Source organism: Beauveria bassiana (genome assembly GCF_000280675.1).
Source record: "Beauveria bassiana ARSEF 2860 unplaced genomic scaffold BBA_S00012, whole genome shotgun sequence".
Classification (NCBI taxonomy): domain Eukaryota; kingdom Fungi; phylum Ascomycota; class Sordariomycetes; order Hypocreales; family Cordycipitaceae; genus Beauveria; species Beauveria bassiana.
In genome coordinates, this window is record NW_007930847.1 from 708,481 (window position 1) to 736,384 (window position 27,904).

Sequence of the window (27,904 nt, forward strand, 5' to 3'; positions counted from 1 at the left end):
TTTTATAATAATAATATTTATAGTTAATTAACTCCTTTGTATAAGATTACTCTTATATTATAACTAGTATTAGGTAATATATTCTTATCAGACCCACTCGCCAGTCGTGACGCGAGAACACCCCCTTTTCACTCTTGACATTGAAACCAGTTACACCTTGCCCTTCGCTCCCTAATCAAGGTGTTATGGCGCAACAAATCCTACGAGGCAACAAAGTCCACACATTGGAAACAGCCGCCGAGTCGGAAGACAATCTTCTTCTTGTATCCAAGCATCGAAATGAAGCGGAGCGATTCAAGTTGGAACTATGGCATCAAAGGCAATTAATTGCAGCCTTGATCAGATACCATCTTCGCTTACATCCAGACGATACCTGCACAGTCCTGCCAGCCGAGACTTGGATACAGGGCAAATTCAACGTTTGCATTTTGGTCCTTGTGAAGGCGGGTGAATCGATTAAGAAGCTTATTTTCCGTTGCCCAATTCCTTTCGTGGAAAGGCAATATCCCGGCACGATCGACGAGAAGGTCAACTGTGAAGTGGCAACATACATCTGGATGCAGGAGCATTGCCCTGATATTCGCATTCCGGATCTTTTTGCATTTGGCTTTACAGATGGTACCTATGTAAGGTTTTGTAGCTTGCCGGTATGCATGAAGTCTACGCTGACACTCACACCAGTTTATACGCGTTCAGCAGACATCAATCTACACCAGCCTGTGGCGCAAGGCCTGGCAGTGGGTATATCGGTGTCTTCGCTATCCAATTCTCTCAGACTACATTCGGGACTCAGGTGCTCCAGCCGTCAATTCCGCATATATGCTTTTGGAATATATAGGTCCCGAGACGGGAAAAATGCTCTCGCTCACCTGGCCTGATCACTTGTCAGACACAGCACGCAGAAAAAATCTGTTCGCGAGCATGGCTCGAATTGTGCTTTCGCTTGCACGGCTTCCACAGCCGTACATCGGATCTTTCAAATTCAACACACTAGACTGCACAGTCGCGCTCTCGAATCGGCCTCTCACTTGTACCATGGCAATTTTCGAGCAACGAGGCACACCGAGAACGATTCCACGAGACAGACTCTACCAGAGCACAGATAGTTTCGCGTCTGATATGCTGACACTGCATGACACGCACTTTTTACACGACCCACACGCTGTGCGAGACGAGGATGACGCCAAAGAGCGTATGACTCTTCGGACATTACTTCGCGCAGTCTCGCATTTCTTTATCTTGCCTGAGCGACGGAGTGGCCCTTACCTTGTGCAACCAACCGACTTTCATCAAAGCAATATTCTCGTGGACGAGGAGTGGAATATTACTTGCTTGATTGATCTTGAATGGTTTTGCGCGCTGCCGGTGGAGATGATGGCTGTTCCGCATTGGCTTACAAATTGCAGCATTGATACGATTATTGACGATCAGTATGAGCCGTTTGATAACGCGCGAAAGGAGTTTCTGGCAAGCATGGACAAGGAACTACCACATGTGCAGGTGGAACATGACATTCAAATCACAAAAATAATGAGAGATACATGGGAATCAAAGGGAGTGTGGTATTGGGCGTGTATAAGGTCCTTGAATGGCTGGCTATTCGTCATTGAGGATCATATCCTCCCCAAATTTTCAACAGCTAAAGAATTGGCCAAGGACCTCAAACAGATGTCTTTGTTTTGGCAGGAAGATGCCAGTGAGCATATCAGAACGAAAGTTGCCGATGAACATAGATATCAATCAGAGCTCCAGTCTTTATTCGAGCATAGCACATGATAAAGAAATGGAAAGGTCGAATGTCTGTCGACCGGGCGAATCTGTCTTTATTAGTACGGTCTGTCTCTCTCGATCTAGCATTTCAAACTCACATGCATTACTTCTTGTCTTCCTTTCCGCCGTCATTGTTCGTGCCTTTTCCCCGAACTCTTCTGGCGGAATCCCCCGATTCAAGGAGTTGAGCCCTATCCTCGGGCCTGGGGGGTTTGTAAATCGTGATTGCTTCAGCCTCGGCTATGAGGGGAATAGATTCCTTTGAAGTTCGGTCAACTGCTTCGTTCGGATTGTCGGTCATGTTGCCTTCCTGTAGTTTAAGTGCAGGCTCAAGAGTGGGTGAAAAGATAAGAAGTTTCGTGGTGGGTAGGTAAGAGATGGTTTGTCCTGGATGAGCGCGACGTATGAGCTACTTTATATGCTTTATTCTCTCCTTTTTCGATACTTGTGACTCGACTGCGAATCTAAGTGCACTGCTGTGCGCAAATGTCACATGAAAATGCGCAGATGACATGATTCTTGACAATGTCCATTCACGGTCAATTTTGATGGCTGCCTAGATCTGCCACCTCTGCAGTCCCCGCATGATGCGAACCAAGCATGCCACGTCATTAATATAATTTATGTAAGTAGGTTGTACAACAGCAAAATTGGTTTTAGGCTCCTGGAAGGCACATCGTCGGCCAATTCGCCTGAAATTCGATAAGGAGTGAAATCAACTTGAGCCCATCCATGTAGATGGGTTTCGCCCCCCCCCCCCCCCCTCCTTCTCCACGTGTGTTTGACAAAACTGCAGTCGGGCGGTGTTAATACCTTCGAATAGAGTTGTAAGCAAAGGCGAGATCATAAGTTGATGTCAATTCTGAGATTTCCATGTAAAATGAACATCCTTCACCCCAGTGTCAAAGAGCGTGAAACTGCGCATACCGTAGTCGCGCGGGGCAATATTCGTGGTGCTTGCGAAGATGACAATTATAACATGTCAGCTGCAGCGGACTCCGCTAGAGAGTGGTGCACGAGAGTTCGTCTAACCAATCAATCTCTGCTGCGTACGGAGCACTCACTGGTCTTCTTTTCGTCGCTAGGCTAACCACGGAATAGCTTGCTGCCTAATTTCTTTCTCATTTCACGATTCAAACGAGAGAGCTCTTTGACAGTTCGAAGGGGATTTTCAAGTCACTAATCATAGTTCTCCAGAATCCTACTACGTACAAGTTAGGATAATAGTTCAAAATTTGCCGGCTATAAAAATCTTTGCGTCCTCCGATCCTGTCGAGTTCAATGCTGTACTTGATCCGCGCAGTATCAAACTGTGTAATGTTAAGCAACCAAGTAGGCCTGGTGGACACGGTAGACATGTGAACACTTTGATGACTTTCTGACTAGGCGTTAAAGATAAGCACCTTGCTAGCCCTATGGTGACAAGGATGACTTGTTATGACCGTTGCTCATTGGTATCTCTCATTGAACAGCTGTTATCACACATCAAGTGGTCAGTGCATTCACTATTACTGCCACGCCGAGTCCAGTGCGGGGTGGTTGTCAGTGTCAATCACTAAATAAGGCACCCACTACATGATCGAGGTCCCACCTATCCGTGAGCCACTGATTGATTTGTCCAGCTTTCGAGCTAGAATTAGAATGCTCAAGCGAAAAGCACAGGGACTGCTTTGGACGCAGAACCTGGCTTGGAAAGCCATGAAACCCAGGTCAAACTGCAGGTGCCAACGCGCATAGCAGAATTTCCTACTTTTTTTTTTGTGTGTGTTTTAAAGAAACGGCATATCGCATCGGTGAGTCGGTACCCAAGTAGTCAAGCTGCCACTTGCAGTAACGTCGTGAAGGCTGTTCGAGTTACCCGATTCAGCGGTTCATCTTGCAAAAGGCGGATTCGAGTGATCCGCTTTCCTCGTACGCGCCGAGATTCATTGGGCAATGGGCTGGCTTTCGAATGATGACATAATTGCGGCACAATTTTTCAAGACGCTGACAATGGAGTTTTCCATAAAAGGAAAAAGTATGCTATTCCTCGCAGATCCGAGATTTCGGTCAGGAGCAGGCCCTCCAGGTTGCTGCAGCGGCAGCAGCTAAACATCTGAAACATCGTAACCCTGTCATCAATGTCTCTTGGCCGCGCCATATATATTCAGGACTTGAAAAAACTGCAAAAACTGCTCAAACACTCAACGTCTCAGCCTTGAAATGCATCGATCATGGGGCAATTCGACATGTATGATTATGCTCCAGCATACCCGGCCAAGTCTGCATCATGTGCTCACCTTGGATGTGAACTTGTCCAAGGAGAACTCCAGACTCCAAGACAACGACAAGGTTTACCTTGCAAAATACTCGCGACTTAACAAGCCTCAAGTTATGATGTTTCATTTAGTGACGATACCTGGTCTACCGGCCGGTTCCCGCCGGACCGCAATGTTGGGGAGACGTACCAGCAAACTTAAATTCAACCTCGATTCCTAATGAACATCTGTGCCTTGATACATTGGTCTTCTTTCTTCAAATGTATCCTTGGCAAGTTCTAATATATTTTCTACAATTTGTTCATCCACATTCATCGACCATGGCAACGCAATCTGACCTCATCACCTGCCACGTCCTCGACACCACCGCCGGCCGGCCCGCGCCCAACATCACAGTGCGCCTCGAAGGCGCCGAGACCAAGGGCCAGCCCAACTCTGCAGCCCACACCTACACGTCCGTCACCGACGCCGGCGGCCGCATCAACCTCTGGGAGCCCGCGCAGGGCGAAAACTCGTCTCTGGCCGAGACGCTCCGGGCCATTGAGCGCAAGTCGCAGTGGCGGCTGACGTTTGACACGGAGCCGTACTTTGGCGGCGGCAGCAACGACACCTTTTTTCCCGAGGTCGTCGTCGTCTTTGGCGTCGACCCTGGCCAGAACTACCACGTGCCCCTGCTGCTGAGCCCGTTTTCGTATACGACGTACCGCGGAAGCTAGGCAGGCAGACAGAATAGATGGACTGCAATGCTGGACATTGGGGAAATATTATGCAAGTCGGAGTATAGAGAAAAGGGCAAGTTTCCAAGCGCAGTTACATTTGAGCGGCCGAATTCATGTTACCAAAGAATAGGCTACAAGAAAGCTTCTGTATCTGGGGAATATGCACAACAATTCTTATAAAGTACAATGGAAAGTACGCAGACATCGGGGAAGCAAATGACAAATGGCAAAGGTGATTGTATCATGTGTCTTTTTCCTAGATGTGCACATGAGCTTATAGCAAGTATTGTATATTACACGCTCTGGGCCGCTTCTAGCTATCTAGCGCTCTAATCTAACATGTATCTTTTCATTGTATAAGTACAGTATCGCTCGGTGTGTCGAACAAGCCCTAGCCTTGGCTCGACGAGGCCGAATGCTGACTCAAAGGCGACTGGCAATCATCACTTTTAGTCGTCGCCAACGAGCTGTCGGGTGTGTCGGCCGGCATCTCAAAGCTAACATCTGATTCGCGACTGCTTCTGGGCGTGAAGTTGCGACTGCGCACGCAGTTGCTCTCAATGTTTGAGGAGTGGTGGCTGCCCTTCTCAGAAAGTCTCTATTCTCCTGAGCGTTCCGTGCCTACACCACGCCAGAGTCCATAGAAGCCGTCGCAGTTCTTCCACATCTTAATCGTGCCGTCCTCGGAGCCCGTCGCGTACAGTTTGCCATCGGGCGAGAAGGCAATAGACCAAATGGGACCATGGTGACCCTTGTGAGTGTCCAGTTCCACCTCGTCATCGTAGCGAATCACCTTGGCCCAAGTACCAGGTTCTTCGCCGACGACCAGCTTGCGTCCCTTGATATCAAGCGCAACGCTGGCAATCGAGTTTGGAAGAGTGATGCGCTTAAGCTCAGTCATGGCTCGCTCCTCGCCCCAGAAATAGGCCGTCTTGCCAGCTGCAACAGCAAGCACTGGCTTACCTCCTCCAATATCCGTGGGCGAGGCGACACTTGGGCACAGAGAGATCATCTCGCACGACTTAATCTCGCCTTCCAGGACCTTGTGATGGATACAGGCGCGGCTTGGCAGATCAAGCCATCGAAGCGTCTTGCCAGAGGCGGTAATGACGACGTTGGGGTCCTGGGTCCAGCAAATGAACTTGATCGAGTCGGTATGGATACCTTCGCCAATCTCAAAGCCAGCCGAGGCCGGGATTGTCACGGCAGAGCCAGGGCTGGTGGCGCCAAGCTCTGAAAGGTCAAAGACTCGTAGCTTCTTTTCCATGCCTCCAGTGGCAACGAGGTCGGAGTTATCGGGAGGGTATGCAACGGCTCGAACAATGTGGTCGTGCTGAAGAGTGTAGAGTATCTCGCCGGTGTGGGTGTCCCAAATCTTGCTGCAGACTTGTCAGCAACAGTATTTGTATTCGGATTGGGAAACGCACGCGGTGAAATCTGCCGATGCCGTGGCTGCGTTGGACGCGTCGGGGCTCAGTCTAGCCTGCCAAACAGCTCCCTTGTGGCCGATGAATGTACCAATCCTGCTTCATTAGCTTGGTTGATGAATCCAGCATCATGCGACTCACCAATCTCCAGTGACGCCGTCACGAAGCATGGGGTTTCCATCTGATGCTGTCAGAAACGACAATTAGCGCAGTGTTGGGTACTTACCTTTGCAGGCAGAAATTAGGTAGTATGTCTCCTCCTTTTCCAGGTTGGAGAAACCAATGTGCGGCACAGGGCGAGAGTGCCCGTGGCAAGTCAAAGGTACGTATTGACGAGGAGCCTCGATAGCCATGTCGAATGGATGGGGTGAGCGTGGCAGTGATTTCAAATTCGTGAGGGTTCAAGGTGCGGCTTGTTTACGCGGCGCAAACAAACAGTCGTAGCGGTTTCGTAAATCGTAATCGTCGTCAGGTCGTGGTTCGTGTCAAAGAGTGTGATGTGATGCATAAAAATCGTGGATGGATCTGATGAGCGTTGAATTCGTCGGTCCCTCGCAAGAAGCGGCTTCCTCTGCGTAATGAATGAAACGCTAGAGAGCGCTGGTAAGAGAGTTGTCGAGGTTGCTCCTGGATTTTTTTCGCGGGGCTGCACGGGCGGGAGGACGGGGGGCGACGCCACAGTGGGGCAACACAACTATGACACAGCAAAAGTTTGCCGCAATTCTTTCTGTTGCAAGTATTTGAAGTTTTGATGCGTTGCAGATTATTATATGACTACATATCCAGAGACTTCGGAAGCGTCTGAAGAGTCGGCCCATGTGGCAATTGCCTCTGGTGTCATGCCCGAGTAAGATGACTGCAAACAGCTTCCTTACGCGAGAATCTGCAGAGAGTATGCTTTACCATCAGGTAAACCACGCATTCATTTGGCGAGAATCACTTCACGTGCGCTGAGCATAGTTTTGATGACCCTCAGAAGCTCTTCGTGACATCGTCATCGCTGCTCGCAAGTGCAGGGCCACTGCTCGGTGATTGCTTCGCGCCTGGCGACCACACCCTGCCCTTCACCATCGCGTTTCTGAGCGTCGCAAATCATGTCTCGCGCCAGCAAACGCGTAAACTGAGGGCTGCCGACATGCTGCCGGCCCTATGGTTTCGCATCCGCAAACTAGATGTCGATATTGCGTGACTCCTCAGCGCGAGGTTTCAGAGGCGGAGCTTCTCAGACCGAACAAGAGCGAAAAGAGCAATCTCCTGTCGCTGCCAGGCAACTTCCCAGGCGCTGTCAGAATTGTAGCGCTTCCGAAAGAAAACTTCCATACTTGTCAGTGCCCTCCCACGCCATACGACTGACTCAATGCCAAGCCGCACACCAAAACCCCTCGGCTCGGCTCCAGATGGGCGGCCTGTCAAAAAGCTATGTGACCGAAACAATTTTTACCTGAGATATTCCATTTCTTTCCCTGACGCCGCCGCCACTCGAGGAGGAGAGTCTACCACTTGATCCGGGCCGTGGCAAAGCCATGTTGTGCTAGCTGCGTCACTGGGTTTCGAGCATTGCTATCGAGGCTGACGAAACCTGTAGCTAGATGTGTGCCTCGACGACGATGTTGCTTTAGTTGACAACCCCAACCAAAGCCGCAGGTCCAGCCACCGCCTTTTACGGGAACGATTGTGAATAATCCTGTGCCGGACAAAGGCATCACCACCACAAGCCTTGCCTACCACCTAACCCATTCGTGCACGTATTTCCTCCTTGAATTATGAGCTTGTTACTACAAACAGCCAGCATTTCTTGACGTATACCTACAATAGATCGGGGGGCTTGCATCGGCTACTTTAGGGCTCGGCAGCTTCCAGAAAAGTTCTGACATCGCAGTCTTCCGCTCCCCTGCGCCACGCTACGTCTCGCACTAGCTGCTTGGCGTTAGACGCGCTTGCTCAAACTCGGTGGTGATCGTTGATGTTCTTGGTGCTCAGGGCAAGATTAGGCCATGATTTCCAAGAGCAGCCTTACCGATACCACGATGATCGCAGGTGATGCAACGACGTTCATTTTGCAGGCAATCAAGAGTCATGTCACTAGTGAGTCGAAGCAGCGCAAGCTCAAAACGTAAAATGTCAATGCTGCCTAAGTAACTGAACAAGCAAAGTTGCAAGCGCATATAGTGCAAGTATACTATCGGCGACCAGCCCGCACATGGAGTGTCAACAGAATAGCTTGGATCATGGCACGCAACCGTTCCAGATCCAGCGCCGGGTGAGGTGAGCTCTGCTCGTGTACTAGATTTCCTCCAACTTCACGAACGGCTCAACAATAAGCCTACACCCCTCATCTGTGGATGCTTCCTGCTCGCTGCCTGGCCACGCCGTGTCGTTCTTCGCTCCGCCTCCGTTCTAAGCCCCAGTCCTCTTCTCTGGTTTCTTCCGGCAACGCAGGCTTGCCACCCAAACTGGCTAGAACCATCTTGTTTGTGGCGGTAAAGTCATCCAGGATCTGTAGCTCCTTGAGGGTGAACCACCTGGGCACGAGCATAATTCTAAGTGGGATGAGAATGATGATCAGCAAGGGAAAGCCAATTGCCGCAAGGGTGTGCGAAATAGCCACACATGCTGCGACGCCCAGGAACTGTATGCCGATGTAGAGAAAGACTTTTCGCCTGCGCACATGCAAGATCGGCTCGTCGCGCTGGACGAAGCGCTTCTCGGCCTGCAAATACAGAAACTTCTGAAGAATCCCATTTGACTCGATTGAACCCCACTGTGCCAAGATTATTAGCTACCTGCTCATCATGACAGATGATAGGGTTACATACCCCGACAACAAAGAATACGCCGGCAAACACGGCTGATGGCATCGTGTGTAGAACTGTCAATAGAGGACCAGTCATAGTGCCGATTAATGCGAGCCCCATTAGTAAATGGCTGATTCGCTGCTCGACGACCGCTAGAGCCGTCACAACTGGTCGGCGGACCTCCGTGTCTTCCCCCTCGGATGTGGCGACAATCTTCAAATCCGTTTTATAGATAGTCAAAGAGTCTGTATGAACAGGCGCCTCATGAGACATTTAGCAACTAGGATCGACAAAAATATCAGGAAAGGATACTCACCTGCGGCACTAGTCCGTTGGGCATCGGAAGACCGAGGATAGCACCTACAAATGTAGTGCAGCCGAGCAGGAAAAAGTCCCAGTGGAACCCACCGGGCTTCTTCAGGGGGTACTGACGGGCCTGTGCAGTTATACTGCTCACGTTCTGCAAGCCTAGTTAGCATTTTTATGTCTCTTCGCAAGGGTAGCATGACTGCCATACATGGTCATAGTAGAAAAGCAGCATAAGCAAGAAGCCAAAGGGCATGGCCACGAAAACCCATTTCACATCGAGTGTCCAGAAGTCAATCACCCAGCTTCTGGATGGTGTTGGATAGAAAGCCTTCGTCACAGGCACTCGTCCGATGTTCGAATCTCGGATATGGCCGGGTATATGTGAGAAGCCAACCCAGAAGACGGTGCAAAACTCCAGATTAGTCAGTATAACAAGAAGAAAAATATCAAATGACGGGATACCCGATACTTACAACGTACGAATAGTCGGCCAATATTCCGCGAAATTGTTCCTTCCACATTGTACTAGAGCCAACCTTTTCCAACGCATACACGCTTGCGAAGTAGAGTATGCCAATGATGCAGGCCAGGAAGCCAGCAGCATTTCCATTTTCAAATTCGTTGACAAGTTCTTCTACACCTTTGACTGCTTCAAATTTAGTACTTTGGCGTCCCTTTCAATGGCAGAGGGCAGACTCACTGATGTAAATAATGCCAACGTATAGGCCAAAAGACTCGCTGGAGAAGTCGGTGACATAGCGCATGTAGTCGCATCCGTTAAAGATTGCAACGAGCCAGTGAAAGACGGCAGCCCAAATTCCCGTCCAAGCCATAAATTGAGGATAAATGGAACCATCATAAATTTGAATGATATCATAGATGGTAAAGTTGAAGAGGGAAATTAGACCGGTCACGCCAACGATGGTAAGCGGCTGGGCGCTAAGGATGCTGAACACTACAGCCGCCAGAGCAGAGGAGAACAGACTTTCGTTTATGCCAAAAAACTTGCCGGTGCGACGATACATGTCAAGCGTATACGCTATGGCGGGGAGGAGACTATAGAGAGCTGTTTAGTACGGGGCGACCGCTAATGGACCGGTAGAGATCACGTACTTGACAAAGTACATCCGCACAGTGCTTGCAATGGTGCGATATGTAAAGGCGTCGGTGATATCACTCCAGTAGTACGGAATTCTTCTTTTAACATCGTGGTACATTCCTCTGCCTGGTCGTAGTACCCTCCATCGTCGCCATCCAGATGCCTTGTCGTACGAATAGGACGCTCGAGAAGTTTTTGGCTCCAATCGCAGTTGACTAGAGCTGTTGGAACTCCCCATCTTCGGTCTATAGGTTTGGGGACCCTGTGGCCAATGTTTCGTACAGGAAGTGCCCTATGAATAAGGAGAGGTTGTCTCTGCATTTATACAACAAATCGAAGTGGGTGTGTGGGTAACCACAACGGGTGTCGCGATAGAATGGAGCCAGCCGCGCACAACCAGCACCGATAGATGCGTATACATGTATATTTTACCTATTATTTAACGCCTGTGAAATTTCTATTCAGGCAAAAGGCGCCCACTGCGTGCTACCCAACTAGAGCCTTCCCCCATCTATTGTCTCAGTTGTAATAAGAGCAGCCAGTGCTAATAGGGCACATAACTTGGTGCTCCCTAGGAGACATTCCCCCTGGTCGCTGTCATTTTCATCTCAATACTCCGTAGATGGATACTCTCTATTTAGACACCACCAGAAGAACGAATCAGGAGCATTTAAATCGCCCCATCTCTTTGAGTTTAACTGCCCGGGCATCATATGTGTGGCAGTAAACATGTGGGACCAAACCTTGATTGGTGTGGATCAGGCTTTATACATTCATAAAGTGACCCTTCTGATCCGCTGCTGAGATAACCTCGAAAAGCAGTTACCGACAGGCATCTGTATCATCATGGACGCCTCTACCAAATTAGACCGTTTGCGCCAGAGTCTCATTGATGGAATACTGGATCAACTAGCTGAGAAACTGCTGGACTCCTCTCGTCTAGAACTGTTCAGTACTCCAGTGCTGCGCTTTGAGGCTTTCGTCCAGGAAGGAGGTGTAATAAATGGGAAAGGGTCTCTTATTGCATCGGTAAGCTTTTAGCGACATAACTTTAGGATAAGATGTTGCTAATTAATGGCTACGCATAGCGATCTCTCGACCTATCTGACATTCTGGCTGCCCGATCAGCCTCCAGTCCTTCGCCCGAGTTGGCTACCAGCCAGGGCGATCGTACTTGCGCCCAGAATGATGGGTTCCCCGTTGCAGAGAATTTGGCCGAAACCCCCTGCAGTCCACGCAGGTCCTTTACAGGCCAGAAGAACTCGCGTACAATGGTCAGCGGTCTTCGTCCCACGTCCGACTATGACGTCATTGATACACATCGCCAGATGGAAGTTACGTCCTACAACTTTCCCAAGAGAGCCAAAACTCATTTGAACTCGGTCCTAGAGCAGCCATCCTTGACCAAGTTTATCACCTCTCTTTGGGAGCAGATCCACGGCGGCGTCATTCTCGAGCCGCAAATTCAAGCAGGGCAAGCGCTTCTCACCTCCGCCTCGGACAATAATACACATGTGGAGAGCAACGCCGTCTCCTCTGTGAGTCTCGAAGCTCTTTCGTCCGCCCACACGACCATCTACCCAGTTACGACCACTTCAAACAACGCTATCGATTTCTTCAACCACAGTAATATCGTCTGCCGCAAAGTCACCCAGGCCAGTCGAACATATCGTTCTTTCGAAGTTCTCGTGCAGGCGCGATGGATAGAGAACTTTGATAGCTACGTCGAATACCTTGCTGTCAATAGCCCCTCGAAGTCGTCAGCCAAATGCCGAAAAACGGCATTGATGGAGGCGTGCCAGGATTTCAAATGGTCAGAGAGGGAGCTACGGAATAAAATGGCGATCTGGAAAGGCTACAAGGATATTAAAGATGCCGCTGGTTGGGCGGCCCTGGTCTTTTCAGGACTGGGACTCTACCGCCTCGCCAAATATCGCATCGGGCTCGATCAAAAAGGGTTTGATACCCTAAGACGCCTGAAGCTACGTATTGAGGTTGCAGCGGATACTCTACATCCTCACTGGCGCAAATTACTAGCCTGTATCGGTGAAAGCACCGATCGTCTCTTCACAGGCCATCCGCATGATTGGGTGGTCTCCTTGGATGGCTCCGAGCCGGTGCCTCTGCGGCATACCTATGTTGAATCAGACCCCTTCTTTACCTTTGAACACTTGGACGGTGCCGTAGTCGACACGCAGGCATGGGATGGAGACGACCCCCGCTATATTCCACCAGCTACGGTTGCAGCACCGATAGCAGAGTGTCGTGTGTGTGGTCAGACACAGTCGAATGAGCCTACAAATAATCAGTGCTACTGCTTCCCGTCGCTATTCAGTGGGCCACGTCAGCCGGCCATGGTGCAGGTATTCCGGACACTAGACGGTCGGAACAATGGACTTCAGGCATTGACACCAATACAGCGAGGTGGAGCTATTGGGGAGTTTGTTGGGCTTGTCACAAAGGATATTGAGGATTTGGATGTTATGAAATGCCTGACTAAGGGACGATCATACCAAATCTGGCAAGGAAGACAGGGAAACTTTACGCGCTTTATCAACCACAGCTGCAACCCAAACGCTCAGTTTCAGCACTTTGTTTGGTTAAGCACTGAGCGTATAATATTGGTCAGCAAGGGAATAGCAGCTGGCAGCGAGATTACAGTCGACTATTCGGAAAGCTACTGGTCGGGCCTAAACAAGCGCTGTCTATGCGGAGAGCGCTGTTGTCGATACAGCGACGGGTCCAACGGAGCAGAGAGCCAGCACAGACACGGAGAAGAGGGCAGCCCCGCCAATGACGGCCGAGGGCAGCGACGCTGCTAGTTGACCGGAGAGGAGTTCCATGGAAGACATAACGAGGAAGAGGGATCAATCGTGAAGGAACAGAAAGCCAATTCTCTTTATTTTGTCTCTAAAGAAATGATAACCCTGAAAAATGTGATTAACAAAATGGACTGTAGAGTTGCGGGTCTTGTGAGTCAACTAGGTACATTCCATTCAGATAACCTGGTGCAATATAGTTTTGGTAAGTGGTTAGGTGAGCTGATAACATGACTGGCGCGGACTTATTTGTGTAGACCGCGGTCTGCTAACAGTCCAGAAAACCGACTACAATCAGACAGACAGACGCACGTTAAGTGCAGATCATGCAGAGGAAGGAGATTTTGTTGTCTTTCTGTACTGGCACTGTAAAGAGCTCGACATTTGATGTTGCCTCGTGCTTCGTTCAAAACCTCGCCGTCGGAACCACCAATCCTTGCTGCTACCAACCGGCCGTGAACACTCATTTCTTTGTCTTTTCATCGACACACTTCACAACTTGGTCAAGTTTCCAGTCGAGCGTCGCATCTTTTACACAAACAGGGCACTGCGTGAAGCCGTCCCGCAGTTTGTAGCATGCGGCTATCTTCTCGTTGTAAGCTTCCCGCGTCGCATCATCAGCCGTCTCCCCAAGATCCCCATTTACGGCACCAAACTCGGCGTCGATGGACCGAATACATTCCCCAACCTTGGAATTGTAGTGATCCGCGCAGTCCTTAATCAGGCCTCCCTTCAGCTCCACCAGCTTCGGCTCGTCCTTGTACCACTGGCTCGCGCCGCCCGTGTAGCCGCGCTGTCCAAGGTTGTTGTTGATGAAGTCGAGGTAGCTGCCGACCTTGGTGAAGATGCTGGGGCTGATGCACTTGCGGCCTCGATTGTCGTCGAAGTTGTGAGACACGAGTCCGACCAGGGTCCCGGACTTGACGTCGATGAGAGGGCCACCGCTATCGCCCTTGCAGACATTCTTACCGGGCTTGCCCGCGCAGAGCAGAGTGCTTGTATCTCCCAGGTCCCACTGTGTGGTCTCTTTGCACTTGTCGATTGTCTGAAGAGGAATTGCGGCCTCGGCCCGCTTCTCAGTGGGCTTGACTTTTTCGCCTTTCTCCAGGATGGCCGCATTTCCCCTAAAGTATCGTCAGTATTTTTCGCTTCAAAATGAGTTTTATTAAATAATTAATTTAGTTTCGCGAAAATATAGCACCCAATAGACGGTTGTCGAGGTGAATAGAAGTGGAAGCGGGCACACTTACCAACCAACGGCAACTACTTGAGAGTTTGGTGGGAGGTCGTCGGCGGATTTTGGAAGCGTTGCATACTCGATTTCGTTGCTCGTTTCGATGGCAGTGGCCAGTTTGATGATGCCGATGTCGTTGATCTTATCACCCTTGGCAGCGGGCCTCCAGTTGGGCTGCTCAAGTACAGGCTGCTGAATCGTGGAGATCTTGACCACGACTCCCCCCTCTTTGGTCAGATCCTAGATATTCTAGGTATTAGCTCAATAGGCACCGAAAAGATCTTCGAGAAGCTTTCGGCGTAAGGGGGTTCTATTATAAGAAAAGGATAAGATACCATCTTTCCCGCCACAACATAACCTTCATCTGTTGTGGCGTTGAAGCAATGAGCCGCGGTAAGCACGGTAGTGCTGTCCAGCAGCATGCCGCCGCACAAGTGGGTGTGGTTGCTGTCTTGGATGCTGACGGTGAATTTGTAGCTGTCTGTCGACTCATCAGGCGAAATGATTCTCTTGTTCATCGATACAGACGCAAGTGCAACAGGCAGCCCTACAGTCAGGGCAACAGCGACATTGGCTCTCATTGTGGGCAGATGTTTTTGGAAAGAATGGTAAAAGAATATACTGTGTAGATTACAAGAGTTTCGTAAGGTCAGATGCTCTGGAGATGGATATGGAAACAATCAACTGGGAAGCACGCATCTTGAGTATTTATACTCCAAGAAAGCGGTGTGGAAGACGATGTTGAGGTTGATCCTCAATATGGAGGGCGGAATATGAACAGGATGAATTATCTTGATGTCATGCATCATGTCAATTAACATGTCGCAATACAGGAAACTAAGGATAAGCTATGGCGTTGACGAAGCGACATCAGCTGTAAATTTGACGCATATGTATCCGTAATCAGGAGACAAATTCGCGGTGCCAAATTAATAGCCGACTGAATATTCATCTAGACAATTCATGGATTACAAGGTCATGTTACATTGACAGAGTGGACCGCCTGGCCTTGTTGCGTGCGAAACGCGAAATGCGACGTTGTGACGCTCGTCATAGTATCTGGCTATACTTGAGGACTATTACTTAGAGAATCTTTCTTATATAAACCTGCTTCGCCTGGACTCGCACTGTCCCTTCTAGGCTAAATTAAAGAAAGCCGTCTCTTGTTGGAATTGCCTAGAGTTTCCGCAGAGCTGAGCCTTGCAGGTCTCTTGTCTAAGTCGACTCTGTATTATCGCAAGAACTTGATACATGTCAAGTGATCTTGCACTGAATACGCGGTTTTATATAGCTGCTATTAGCTTTATCTGTCTTGAATCATCGCGTCTTAAGTAAATCGTGTCTCAAGGCTGGGTGTAGCACACCACCACTATAACATCGCGAAATAGGCATCATCAAGTGTACTACCTATAGAATTTGCTCCTTAAAGTAACGTGAGTCGGTTATTAAAACTGGTGATATTTACGTGCTTTGACAATATTTTCCGGCCGATAGTAGCGAGGGCTATAGAGCCGCCACCAGGGTTAGGAGCAGATCAATTAGGCGAATGTGCATTAAGCAGTCCCTTGATTGATATATCTCCGGCATTGTAACCGGGTACTTGGTGCTTGGTGTTGAAGCTGTGGCTATAGAAGAGTGTGTGGACCACAGCAACCAGTAAGGTGCTGTGACGCCGGCCACTAATCATAAGCCGAGGAGGGAAAAAGGTACCTATCTTAGCCCCTAATTCCCACACAAAAGCAGGTACCTTCTCCCCAGTACTCTTCTTCCAGTTTAAAAGCAACACAATAGTTGGTTAGAATTACGTTGCCTAAAACCTTGTGCCTACCGGTCACTCATCATATGCGCCTCTGATCAGCTGACTCACTAGTTACTCGTAAGCCCGGAGGCTACTTTGCTATTGCTAAAACGTGGCTAAAACGTGAGCTAAAACGCAGGGCCAAACATGCATTGGGAGAGTCTTTATGCAAGAGTCAGTCTCGCGGAAAGAGTCGACCAAGCCTATATATACTAAGAAAAAAGCAGGTATATATCTATATGAGCCTTGGCCTGACAAGAGTCAGATCTATCGCTAACCAGCTAATTTTGTAGAACTGGTATGGAATAGTCGGTACTATTGCTAGGTGATTGGGACATGTTTAAATAGACAGCTTTGTTAATTCATTAAAATTAATAATAGGCTCATTTAGATGCGGAAGACTGAAGTATTCTACATCTAACCTATAGCCAGAGCAGGAAGCAGCCTCAGGTCACAGAAAGGATCTGCCTCCTCTATACTCGGTATAACACGAGCAATTACATATATCATTTATCATAGACGCGGAGCGGGTAGATCAGATCCAAACCAAGTTTGTTACAATTTTTAAATATATAAAAGCCTTACCTGAACCATCTGCTAATTGTAAAGAAGACGACGCGTAAAGCGATTCCTATTCCCGGTCTACTGTACAGTACTGGTTTTGGTGGCAGTTAGTGTAGTGGGTGCTGGTAGAAGCCTATAACCTCACCAGCATTGGGATCCCGCCAAGAGAGACACCAGAGATGCAAAATAAACAATCAATTCGTGCATTTTGACTAAACAAAACCATTGCATAATTTAGAGATACTTTTAGATGTATTAAGACTTTCTTCTGTGGAATAATGCAATCTCATTATATCATTTGCCGAGTATAGACAACTCGTCAACAAGTGTTTTCTCCATAGTCGTCACTATGGAATTTCCCAAAAAGTGCGGGCTTGGCTGAATGTAGAATTGAGGCTCACGGCCAGCACGCAGCTGGGCCAGAAACTTGTGAGGATCATGGCCCGAAAATCAATGAGCGCGCGCGATGGATGCTGAGTGTCTCTAGGTGCTTGCTTGAATAGAAAACATGGTTCGTACGGACTACGGAGTACAATTGAAATTCATCTGGTAGTCTAGCTCCTCTCTAGGCAGGGCTTCCTTTGCGCTGAGGCTACTCCGCCTGTCAGCGCTCGCAACTTGGCATGCCTCTCTTATTGCAGGACGAAATGCTAGTGAATAACTTTGCATATCCGCATCAGACTGCGAAAGGCGCTCAATCCTGCTTTTCAGTCGGACTCGTCATATACTGGAATCAATCGTCGGGATGCTCATAAAATATATACATGTATTATCATTAAAAACTAGCCATTATAACTACTAATATAGAGAGCATCATTTGTAGTACTCCAGCGATATTTCATCACCTGGCAACTCAATCGGCCTCCCTGCCTCTCGTCCTTGCCTGTTCTTCTTTCTTCGGTAGCACACGCAACAGCATATGCATCCCACAATAAGTAAAAAGCCAATCACGGTTGGTAACACAATGGCAACGTATATCAGCCCGTCGTACTGATGCTTGTCCGGCGACACCTTTAAGCTTTTGCATTTCTTGCGACCTGTGGCTTCTGCGCCGGGCGTCCAGGTGGGTATTTGCACATCATAGCAAAGCTCCATGGACGGCGGCTGGGGCGTCAGGGTCGGTGCATCGCTGGCCATCCATTCAATGTGCCACGCGGCGTGCGCGCTGACGGTCAGCGTCGTGGTCGTCTGCCCAGACGTGACGCCCTGCGTCTCGGAGACGAGTTTCGTGCAAGCCGGTCCGAAGCTGGGGATGTCATTGACGGTGCCGGTCGCGGAGAATCCACTGCGCGAATGTGCATGTTAGCGAGGTGTCCAAGCGCGATTTAGAGATCCCCGGGCGTATGTAGCAGGTAACATGCCTCGAACAGCAGACGGCTTCGAATGTCACAGAGGCCGAGTCGCTTGGATTAGGATAATACTGAGGATCGTCGACTTTCAAATTGTACGCGACCCAGTCGCTCGGGCACACACCCGGCCGGACGATGATGGTTGCGCCGTCGCGAAGCACGTTGGGGCCCGACGCCTGGCAGCCCCCGGTCGTCTGGGGAAACGCCGCGTGCACGGTGTAGTGCGTGGCGTCGCCATAGACACCAGTGCGATATGTGATTGTGGTGTTGAAGACGTCGGTGCAGCTCGCCGGCACGGCAAAGGGCGTAGTCAGGGCGGGCACCGTCGCCGTCGCCGCCGCGACCGTTGTCGAATTCATCCGGCCCCTCTGTGAGAAAGCTCTGCTGAGGTCGGAATGGCAGCGGAGCGGGTCATGGGGTCTTTTTAAAAAAAAAAAAAAAAGAAGAAAAAGCCGCCGCCGCCAGACGAGGGCTGTAGTGTACGGGCCAAGGAGCTTGACAGGTTTGACAGGGGCTAGAGTAGACTAGTTGGAGGGTCGCAGTGAGCTGAGACACTCCATTGGTGAAGAAATTTGATGATTGGCAAGTCAATAGTACCTGCATTGAGCAAGGGTCCATTTTATACAAATTACGATGCAACGCAGTCCTGACGTGGCCGTCGAGGTAGCGTTGGACTATTTAGCCAAGAGCATTATTGTAGTCTGTCGCAAGCAAGTACATGTGAGAAACTAAGTCTGTCTCTACAGTTGGAAAGGCACTAGTGCACCTAGCGGCGCCGAGTTTTAAGATTGGTAAATGATATCTCGGTACCAAAAGAATGCACATTGCATTGTGCCGCGTGGTTGTAAAACATGCCCATCGACTGTCTCAGCCGCCCGCCCGGTGACAATGCGCCTATTATTTCCTGTTCAATGCTCGTGTTGATTCATAAAGAATAGCACACCTTCTCCCGTCGTCACGCCTACAGTGTTAGCTCCGCTGATGATTAATTTAGTTCGCAAGGCGGCCTCCCAGCTAGGCAACGATCCAAACCGCGCTGCCGCCTTGCGACTGTGGCCAATCGCAACGACTCATCTCACTAGGCATCAACACATCCATCAATCACACATCTTGGCCAAGAGTATACCTTGAAAGCGGGGAGGATGCCTTGAAGATGGGTATATAATACGAAGCTTCGCCAGCATCGATCCGAATTTTTCTTTTTTTTTCTTTTCCAGACATATTATCAGCATCACTCAGATTCCGAGGAATACCCCGCAGACCGACTACACGTCATTTTGCCACCAAACAAACCACCGACAAGCCACCAAACGAACCACCAAACAAACCACCAATAATCCAACAGAGATACAGCCATGAGCCAATTTTGGAGACCACCACTGTTCACCACCATCAACAATGGTTACTGCGGCTGCATTGTCATCGTCAACAATGAACGCAAGTACCTACCTCTTACACAAGTCAACGCTCACGCCACACTGCTCGCCTCCACGTCCCGCACCATCCTCACTCAGACATTCAAGAATCCAACATCGCAAACCCTCAAGGAATCACGCTATGTTTTCCCACTTTTCGACGGCGTTTCTGTCGTCGCATTTACCTGCACGATTGGCAAGACTGTCATCAAGGGCGTCGTTAAATCCAAGCCCGATGCCAAGAAGGAATTCGACGCTGCCGTGGCAAAAGGCCAGCAGGCGGGTTTATTCGAACAATCAGAAAGGGCTTCGGATGTTTTTACTACAACGCTCGGAAACGTCGGCCCGAACGAAGAGGCCAAGGTTGAAATTACATATCTCGGAGAGCTAAAGCACGATGCTGAAGTGGATGGTTTGCGCTACACCATACCTACCAACATTGCTCCACGGTACGCCGATGGCTTGGTCCTGCCTATTCCGGATCATCAAGCAAATGTTACAACGGAAGAGGCATCTTTAGCAGTCACCATCGACGTGGATCTGGCCACTGGGGCTGCCATTGAAAGCGTGCAGTCCCCGTCGCATCCAATCTCTGTCAAGATCGGCACGACATCCAAACGGCCCAACGACGACGCCTCACTACAATATGCGTCCGCTAGTCTCACGCGCTCCGACGTCCAGCTCGACAAGGACTTCATCGTGCAAGTATGCGCCAAAGGCCTTGGCGACCCGTCCGCCGTCCTCGAGACGCACGCCACCATTCCGAGCCGCCGAGCCATCATGGCCACGCTGGTGCCGCGCTTCAACCTCGCAGTCGAAAAGCCCGAGGTCGTCTTCATCTGCGACCGCAGCGGCAGCATGGACACGGGCACGCGGCTGCCCAACCTAAAGTCGTCGCTGCAGGTCTTTCTCCGGTCGCTGCCGGTCGGCGTGCTGTTCAACATTTGCAGCTTCGGCTCGTCGCACTCATTCCTGTGGCCCAAGTCACAGCCGTACAGCCAAAAGACGCTGGACGAGGCGGCGGCACACGTACGGACCTTTACGGCTAATAATGGTGGCACGCGCATCCGCGAGCCCATCGAGGCCACGTTTGCCAACCGCGAGGGATCGCGCAACCTCGAGGTGTTTCTGATGACGGACGGCGAGACGTGGGATGAGAATGCCACGTTTGAGGCGATTAACCGCGCCGTCAAAGAAGCTGATGGCGCGATTCGTGTCTTTGCGCTGGGCGTGGGCGCCGATGCCAGCCATTCGCTGATTGAGGGCGTGGCGCGCGCCGGTAGAGGATTTGCGCAGTCGGTTGGCGAAGATGAAAAGATGAATAAAAAGGTGGTGCGCATGCTGAAGGGTGCGCTGACCCCGCATGTAAACGACTACAGACTGGAGATCAAATACGAAAAGGACGACGAGGAAGAGTTTGAGCTCGTTGAAAAGGTCAGCGAATGTACGGTGGTGGACACTGGCGAGAAGGCAGACAAGCCAACCAAGACGTCGATCCCCCTATACGACTCGACCGTCAAGGATGAGGACTTGGAGATGCCCGATGCCCAGGCGCTCCCACTGCCAAACCTGCCGACGCCGACATATTTGCAAGCGCCCTACACCATCCCGCCGCTCTTTCCCTTCAACCGCACATCCGTCTACATATTGCTTTCCGAGACGCGCGCGCACCGCACGCCCAAGTCGGTGGTTCTCAAAGGCACCGCGCCCCAGGGCCCGCTGGAGCTCGAGATACCCATCACCACCATTGCCGACAAGGGCACCACCATCCACCAGCTAGGGGCACGCAAGGCCGTGCAGGACCTGGAAGAGGGTCGCGGATGGATTTACGACGCCAAGCTGCCCGACGGCAAGATGCTCAGCGAGGCATACGCCGCGCGGATAAGCGACGTGGCAAGAGAAGCGGCCGTCAAGCTCGGCGTCGAGTACCAGGTGGCGGGCAAGTGGTGCTCGTTTGTCGCCGTCAAGAGAAGGGGCGACAAGTCGGCACCGGATGCGGCATCATCGGACGTGAGAGATTCAACGTTGGACTCGGGCCAGGAAGAGTACGACGAGGACAGTGACGAAGAGGAGAGTTTCTGCCTGGTGGGCGACGTATCGGCCTCGCTCGCCGCGCCGGGCGGCGCCCCGCAGCTTAGAAGCATGAATATCATGGCAGCACGCAGGGCACCGATGATGTTTAGCATGGCGGCGGCGCCGTCGCCGTTTGCACCAATGCAGGCATCAGCGGCCCCGGCCAGTTTTGGTAGTGCCAGTTCGTATGGGTTCGGTGCGGCCTCCCATGGTCTACTCGGCAGTGCGCAGCCGGCGGCCCGGTCGGTGGATTTCGACGGCGGCGGCGGCTCGCCGGCCTTGTTCGGGGCACCAGCGGCGGCAACAAACGCCGCTACATCTGGTGGCTTATTTGGCGGCCTGCAGAGCATGCAGAGCAGGTCTGTTCAGCCGCCACAGCAACTGCAAATGGCGCAACAACAGATGGCGCAGCAGCAGCAGCAGCAGCAGCAGCAGCAGCAGCAACAACAACAACAGCAGCAACAACAGCAACAGCAGCAGCAGCAACAACAACAGCAGCAACACCTGGGTAGGGCCCGGCACCGGAAGGCGCCAAGCGGACGGCAGGTGGCGTTTGGAAACGCGCAGGACGAAGATGATGAATCCTACCAAACCCCAACGAAAGAGGACGCCAAGACGCCGCTCGAGGCCATTATTGCCCTGCAGACCTTTGGCGGTAGCTGGACATGGTCGACGGCGCTGGAGGAGCTACTCGGGGTGACGCGGGAAGTTGCTGGCGAGCAGCTCGACGTGGAGGCGGAGACGGCGGCGACGGTGTGCGCCGTCGCGTATCTCGAGGCAAAGCTTGCCGATGAGCAGGAGGTGTGGGAGCTGGTAGTGGACAAGGCGCGGGAATGGCTCGGTACGACGCTGGGCGAGGATGGTGTGGCGGCGCTTGAGAGGAAGGCGAGGCAGATGCTCGGCTGAGTCGGCGTGTGTGTGTGTGTGTGTGTGTGTGTGTGGAAGAATGATGCGCATAGACTGCAAGGCTGAGCGAGTCAAGTACAGCTACATTAGATGCATCGGAGCGACGAAATAAGTAATGAAAACATCAGGGGAAGTTGAGCCTGGACGAGGATGGAGAAGAGAGGGGTGGGGTCGCATAGCTAGTGTCATCAATGGCATAATATTATTCCTCACTGACTCGTCAATGGTTCTGAGCAATGATCTGCAACGTTCCGGGCAATGATCTGCAACGCTCCTCGCACCCCTGTTATTTAATTACTGGTATTGCTCTGTACAACTCTACTCAGTAACTAATAAACTATTGACTATTGATCAGGCACGCTTCGAGTAAACGGTCAGACGAGTCGCTAACTTTGTGGCGCAAATGGAAGTGGCACGTGGGCAACCGCAGCGCAAAACTAAAGATGATTAAGGTTTCTGACAGCTCGCTTTGTCTAGTTATCGAGATCAACAGTCGCAAGGGCTCTTTTTTTGTTCCCACCTATTCCCAGGCCCTCAGGAGACTAGGCGCAGCACCAACTCAGGGGGTGGAGAGGTCTACAGCAATGGGACGTTGTCATAACGCATGGCTTCAATGCTTTGCTTGCCCGACAACTGACATTCCGTTCATGACATGTAGAGGTTGTACCTTTTCTTTTTTCTTTTTTTTTTCTTTTTGTCTTTTATTATCTTTCTTTCCATACTGCCGGCTTCTACGGATACTCCGTGAACTGACTCGACTTCCTCTCCGCACTCGGTTCATGCTTGCCACACCAAAAAATAAAGACAAATTACGCCTTGAGCCTCTGACAGCTGAGGATCAACATGATTCTCTGACTCTCCCGCCAAGGTTTGCGGCTTGGTTGCCAACCCTCCCCCCAATCTCCATCAAAACGCCCCCCCTCCCGAATGACCGTGAAACGGTGCCTGGACTTCAGACCACAAAAAAAGCAAAAGCAGCGATCCACCACGGTCACTGCTGAGCGCCAACTTGTACTAGTTATTGCGAACATCACAACTTATTCCGGACAAGAGCCTCTCCACCAAAGGGGGACAAGGTTCAAGAGGGTCCCTTGGCGTCGATATGTCCACGCAGTGTCGCCAAAAACGGCGGCCTGGCCCCAGGACAATGCCAATGTTGAAGGGGGGGCCAGACAAGGGCCTGTTGCCAGACCCAAGGAAGAAACGCTGTAAATTACAGCAAAAGAGAATCTGTAACCGGCAATCCCTATGGGTGGAGGAGATGCCCACCCCTCTTATTGACCGTTTCAGCTTCCTCTTTTACTCTCTCTCTGATTCTCTTCCATCTCTAAATACACTTTTTCTTTATTAAGTTTCCTTTTCGTCTTATTTTCTTATATTCAAAGTTTTGTCTATCGGGCGGCATAACGACGCTACTGGATACGTTTGTGGCTTGTCGAGAGCGAAACCTCGATGGCCTGATCAACAAGCATCCTAGTGGGACATTGATAAATCGACAGTGTTCTAAAGGCGTCTCATTTTCAGAATTTATATTAATCTACAGTCCTTCTTTCGACTGAATTCTCCTTTTTTTTTTCTCCAACCCGTTTCTCCGACCTTGACCCTACCATCGGCTTCGACAGCAACGGCCTTTGGCCAATCTAATATAATGGAGTCTCGCATCGACAAGCGAGACCTGCTGCTCGCGCCGGAGCCGCAATCCGTGTACGACACGGCCGTTCTCTGCGGGCGGTATATAAAAAACCGAGCCGTATCCGTCTCCAAGTCCATCATGTCCACCAGCGCCGCCGCCTCGAACCTCGCGAGCCCCCGGCGATCACCGTCCCCGAGCCGGGCCGGCCACGGCCACGGCGCCCCTCACAAGCCGTCGCGCGGCCACTCGGCCACGGCCTACCTCTCGGGCGTCCGAGGCGTCGCGGCCGTCATCGTCTTCCTCTTCCACTCGACGTGGGCGCTGACCGCGGCCGTCGACGACGGCTACGGCCTGTGGAACGCCAACCACCACGTGCTCCAGCTGCCGCTGCTGCGCCTCGTCCACGCCGGCCACGCCATGGTCGGCATCTTCTTCCTCATCGGCGGCTACGTCAACGCCGTGAAGCCGCTGCAGCTGATGCGCGAGCGCCGCCACGCCGAGCTGGTGCCCGCGGTGGCCGCGAGCCTGCTCCGCCGCGGCATCCGCCTGTACATGCCCGCGCTGGTCGCGATGCTGGCGACGGCGCTGCTCACCTACGCGGGCGCGTTTGAGCCGGCGCGGCGAAACATGGACACCCTCAAGGATTTATTCTACTGGCCCGACTTTCACCCGGGCCGCAAGGAGACGCTGGCGGCCACGCTGCGCGACTGGCAGCAGCAGGTGCTTCAGCTCATGAACCCGTGGCAGCAGCCGCATTACCCGCACCTCGACCCGCACCTGTGGACGGTGACGCTCGAGTTCCGCGCCTCGCTCGTGGTATCGCTGAGTCTGTCTGCCGTTGCCTGCTGCCGCGTCGGGTCGCGTCTCGCTATCCTCACGCTGCTGACGCTCTTTAGCCTGCGCTGCGACCGCTGGGAGATTGCGCTGTTCCTGACGGGTGCTGTGCTCGCGGAGCTGGATCTCATGCGCAAAGACGCGGCCAGGGCGACCGCGTCGTTGCCTGCTGCGCGGGACATGATTGACTTGGACGTCGAGGCAAAGCGGGACGCCGCGCCGCCGCCAAGACCGCCGGCGGAGCACCGCGTAATACGGAGTCTCGGCATCATGCTGATTGCGTTGGCAGGCATGTACCTCATGTCGTTCCCACCATCGCACGCAGAGGAGACGCAGGGCTTCATGCTCATTTACAAGTGGCTGGTGCCGAGCTGGACCAATGACCCGAAGCGCTACGTACTCGGTCCCGGTGCGGTGCTCTTCATGATTGCCGTGTCGAGCAGCGCGACGCTGCAGCGGCCGTTCCTCACGGCCACGGCGCAGTATCTCGGCACCGTCAGCTACGCGCTGTATATTGTGCACGGGCCGGTGCTGCACTCCGTCGGGTACGTCGTGACGCCTGTGGTGATGGCGGTGACGGGCTTGGAAACGGACAGAGAATGGGCGATGGGCATGGTGCTGTCGACGGTGATCAACTTTGCCGTGGCGCTGGGCGTCGCAGATGTGTTTTACCGGTTCGTCGATGTTGGCAGCGTGCGCATGGCGACGGCATTTCAGCGAATGTGCTTTCAGAGTGGGTATTAAAGAGATTATAGAATAGATGCATGCATATCATCATATGTATAAGCGCTTGCAAGTGCTAGATAGAGTTGTAATTATAAATTTACGAGCGTTGTTTTTTCAGGTATCCTTGGACTTTTCATTGGAGTTTGGTTACTTGCATCACTGGCGACACCGTACCTCAACCATGACGAGTATTCTGTATTTTCCAAAATTTGAAAGAATGTGTAGAATGATAACTCCCGAATTATGAACTTTTGAGCGGGCATCATTGCATTACAACGTCAATACCTTCGAGTCCAGCGCAACACCGGCATAAACACATCCAAACGGTATACGTAACAAGGTAAAAGCCGACAGCCGAATACGATAAAATGCCTTAGAAAGCCAAGACATAAGCGATGACAGCACCAAGGGCACCAGCAGCAGTACCGGCAGCTGCGTTGGAAGACCTGGTACCGCTAGGAGACCTGGTACCGCTGGGAGACCCGGTGCCGCTGGGCGTGCCAGTCGTAGTAAGAATCACAGTCTCGTCCCTGGTTGTAGAAGTAGCGGTAGGCAAGGTAGTCGAGCCGACCCGAGACGACGTGGTACTCTTGACGACCGTGCTGGTCGGAGCTGAGGCGGTAGACGAGCTGGTGGTGGCAACGGAGCTACTGCTGGCAGACGCCGACGAGGACGAGACGCCAGTGCTGACGGTGCTGGTGGCGATGACGGTGACGGGGCTGGTGGTGATGGTAGTGCTGGTGCTGGCAGTGCTGGTGCTGGCAGTGCTGGTGCTGGTGCTGGTGCTGGTGCCGGTGCCAGTGCTGGTGCCAGTGACGCTGGTGTTGGCGATGCTGGTGGCTGACGTGGTCGAGTCTGCGGTCTGCTGCTTGCACATATCTTCGTCAAGGGACTCGGAGTCTGTGAGAGCGGTAATCTATGGGGAGAAGAGGGGGGCGGGATCAGCTTATTGGATTCTGGAAACCGATAGTACGCCGCCAATGCCGGGGCCAGTCGCGTTTGTTTTCGTTGGGTACGTACAACGCAAGGATCCTTGGAAGAGCCCTGTGCGGCGACGAGGCCGATCAAGGAGAGAAGAGCGAGAGTGGTTTTCATGGTGAAGATGATGGAGATGCTTCGTGGATAAAGAGTGATGTGTACAAGGGTCGCAAACGTTGGGGATGCACAAAAAAGAAGAGGGTAACGGAAGAGAGGGGAGGCGGAGGGCTGCCAGCTTCCAGCTTCCAGCTGCCAGCTGCATGCTGCAAGCTGCAAGCTGCAGATAAGCTGCTTATATTTAATGTGACCGAGTCTCGACGAGCAACAAGGCTCCGGGCCTGCAAGAGAAGAGGTATCGAACAGGTACAGTCTATCAGAGACATGTCGCCCAAGCTAGTGCTGCACCTTCTGCGAGAGGGATTTTCATATCAGCAGGCTTAGTTTCTCTGTAACCGAGCGAGGGTACGGATTAGGTCATGAAGCTTCCAGACGACGGGCACGGTAGGCAAATAATTGAATAAACCCTTGAATTCCCTGAGAGCTGCGTGGAGTCAAAACAGACCACCAATGAACCCCGCTAACTCCCTAAAATTAGGTCTAACAGTTCGAAATTAAATTTAAGTAAACTCTTAAGCTGCTAAAGCGAGTAGCGAAAATAAGAGAAAAGCATTATACTAGATTAACAACTGTTAGGCGAGGTAAGCCTTCTGACTTGATATGCGGTCTATTGTTTCCCCACATGCCTGGCAAAACGTGAGGCACATCGCGGGCAAAGCGTCCAACCTCACTGTTAGTCACCGAGCAGAGTCTATATTACAAGAGGGGCTGATTCTGTTAGACGCTGGGCCAGCATAAGGAAATCTGCACCTTCGGTCCTTGCATACGTTACAGTAGCTCATAAGTAATTCCACTCACGACCCTAAATCCTAGTAAAATACTAACTTTTAAACTACTAATATTATAAGAACTAGTATCTAAAATTATTTTTTAAAAATTAAAACTAAAATTCTTAATAATTAAAATATAAAATCATATTTTTTAAAAATATTTATAATATTTAATAAATTTATAATATTTAAATTAAAAATTATAAAAATATTTTATTAATAAGAATTAACGTAGTTAATAAGCGAGCGGCGTAGATAAGCGAGCAGCGCACCTACACTAGAGAATACCGTCTTTTAACCCTACACTATTA

The 27,904-nt window shown here is 51.2% G+C and overlaps 11 protein-coding genes across 11 annotated transcripts; 5 read left to right on the top strand and 6 right to left on the bottom strand.

Moving 5' to 3' along the window:
• Positions 1-185: 185 nt before the first annotated feature.
• BBA_05112 (phosphotransferase enzyme family protein) lies at positions 186-1,776 on the top strand (the record flags this gene model as incomplete). The annotated part of the gene is made up of 2 exons (XM_008600209.1): positions 186-626; positions 682-1,776. 2 exons carry the CDS (start codon positions 186-188, stop codon positions 1,774-1,776), a joined length of 1,536 nt encoding a protein of 511 aa, XP_008598431.1.
• Positions 1,777-1,873: 97 nt separating this feature from the next.
• BBA_05113 (uncharacterized protein) lies at positions 1,874-2,071 on the bottom strand (the record flags this gene model as incomplete). The annotated part of the gene is made up of 1 exon (XM_008600210.1): positions 1,874-2,071. One exon carries the CDS (start codon positions 2,069-2,071, stop codon positions 1,874-1,876), a length of 198 nt encoding a protein of 65 aa, XP_008598432.1.
• A 2,277-nt stretch (positions 2,072-4,348) lies between these two features.
• Positions 4,349-4,744, top strand: BBA_05114 (hydroxyisourate hydrolase; the record flags this gene model as incomplete). The annotated part of the gene is made up of 1 exon (XM_008600211.1): positions 4,349-4,744. The coding sequence occupies one exon, from the start codon at positions 4,349-4,351 to the stop codon at positions 4,742-4,744; it is 396 nt and encodes a 131-aa protein (XP_008598433.1).
• A 601-nt stretch (positions 4,745-5,345) lies between these two features.
• BBA_05115 (WD domain-containing protein) lies at positions 5,346-6,527 on the bottom strand (the record flags this gene model as incomplete). Its single annotated transcript, XM_008600212.1, has 4 exons — positions 5,346-6,126; positions 6,175-6,270; positions 6,316-6,355; positions 6,401-6,527. The coding sequence occupies 4 exons, from the start codon at positions 6,525-6,527 to the stop codon at positions 5,346-5,348; spliced, it is 1,044 nt and encodes a 347-aa protein (XP_008598434.1).
• A 1,979-nt stretch (positions 6,528-8,506) lies between these two features.
• Positions 8,507-10,615, bottom strand: BBA_05116 (HCO3- transporter family protein; the record flags this gene model as incomplete). The annotated part of the gene is made up of 7 exons (XM_008600213.1): positions 8,507-8,935; positions 8,991-9,182; positions 9,286-9,429; positions 9,487-9,690; positions 9,752-9,924; positions 9,979-10,334; positions 10,392-10,615. The coding sequence occupies 7 exons, from the start codon at positions 10,613-10,615 to the stop codon at positions 8,507-8,509; spliced, it is 1,722 nt and encodes a 573-aa protein (XP_008598435.1).
• A 608-nt stretch (positions 10,616-11,223) lies between these two features.
• BBA_05117 (SET domain-containing protein) lies at positions 11,224-13,199 on the top strand (the record flags this gene model as incomplete). The annotated part of the gene is made up of 2 exons (XM_008600214.1): positions 11,224-11,406; positions 11,466-13,199. 2 exons carry the CDS (start codon positions 11,224-11,226, stop codon positions 13,197-13,199), a joined length of 1,917 nt encoding a protein of 638 aa, XP_008598436.1.
• Positions 13,200-13,659: 460 nt separating this feature from the next.
• Positions 13,660-15,011, bottom strand: BBA_05118 (chymotrypsin-like protein; the record flags this gene model as incomplete). The annotated part of the gene is made up of 3 exons (XM_008600215.1): positions 13,660-14,320; positions 14,447-14,670; positions 14,766-15,011. 3 exons carry the CDS (start codon positions 15,009-15,011, stop codon positions 13,660-13,662), a joined length of 1,131 nt encoding a protein of 376 aa, XP_008598437.1.
• Positions 15,012-17,605: 2,594 nt separating this feature from the next.
• Positions 17,606-18,500, bottom strand: BBA_05119 (uncharacterized protein; the record flags this gene model as incomplete). Its single annotated transcript, XM_008600216.1, has 2 exons — positions 17,606-18,077; positions 18,214-18,500. The coding sequence occupies 2 exons, from the start codon at positions 18,498-18,500 to the stop codon at positions 17,606-17,608; spliced, it is 759 nt and encodes a 252-aa protein (XP_008598438.1).
• Positions 18,501-19,496: 996 nt separating this feature from the next.
• On the top strand, positions 19,497-22,535 carry BBA_05120 (vault protein inter-alpha-trypsin; the record flags this gene model as incomplete). The annotated part of the gene is made up of 1 exon (XM_008600217.1): positions 19,497-22,535. The coding sequence occupies one exon, from the start codon at positions 19,497-19,499 to the stop codon at positions 22,533-22,535; it is 3,039 nt and encodes a 1,012-aa protein (XP_008598439.1).
• Positions 22,536-24,183: 1,648 nt separating this feature from the next.
• On the top strand, positions 24,184-25,746 carry BBA_05121 (acyltransferase-like protein; the record flags this gene model as incomplete). The annotated part of the gene is made up of 1 exon (XM_008600218.1): positions 24,184-25,746. The coding sequence occupies one exon, from the start codon at positions 24,184-24,186 to the stop codon at positions 25,744-25,746; it is 1,563 nt and encodes a 520-aa protein (XP_008598440.1).
• A 355-nt stretch (positions 25,747-26,101) lies between these two features.
• On the bottom strand, positions 26,102-26,823 carry BBA_05122 (uncharacterized protein; the record flags this gene model as incomplete). Its single annotated transcript, XM_008600219.1, has 2 exons — positions 26,102-26,644; positions 26,749-26,823. 2 exons carry the CDS (start codon positions 26,821-26,823, stop codon positions 26,102-26,104), a joined length of 618 nt encoding a protein of 205 aa, XP_008598441.1.
• Between the last annotated feature and the right edge of the window lie 1,081 nt (positions 26,824-27,904).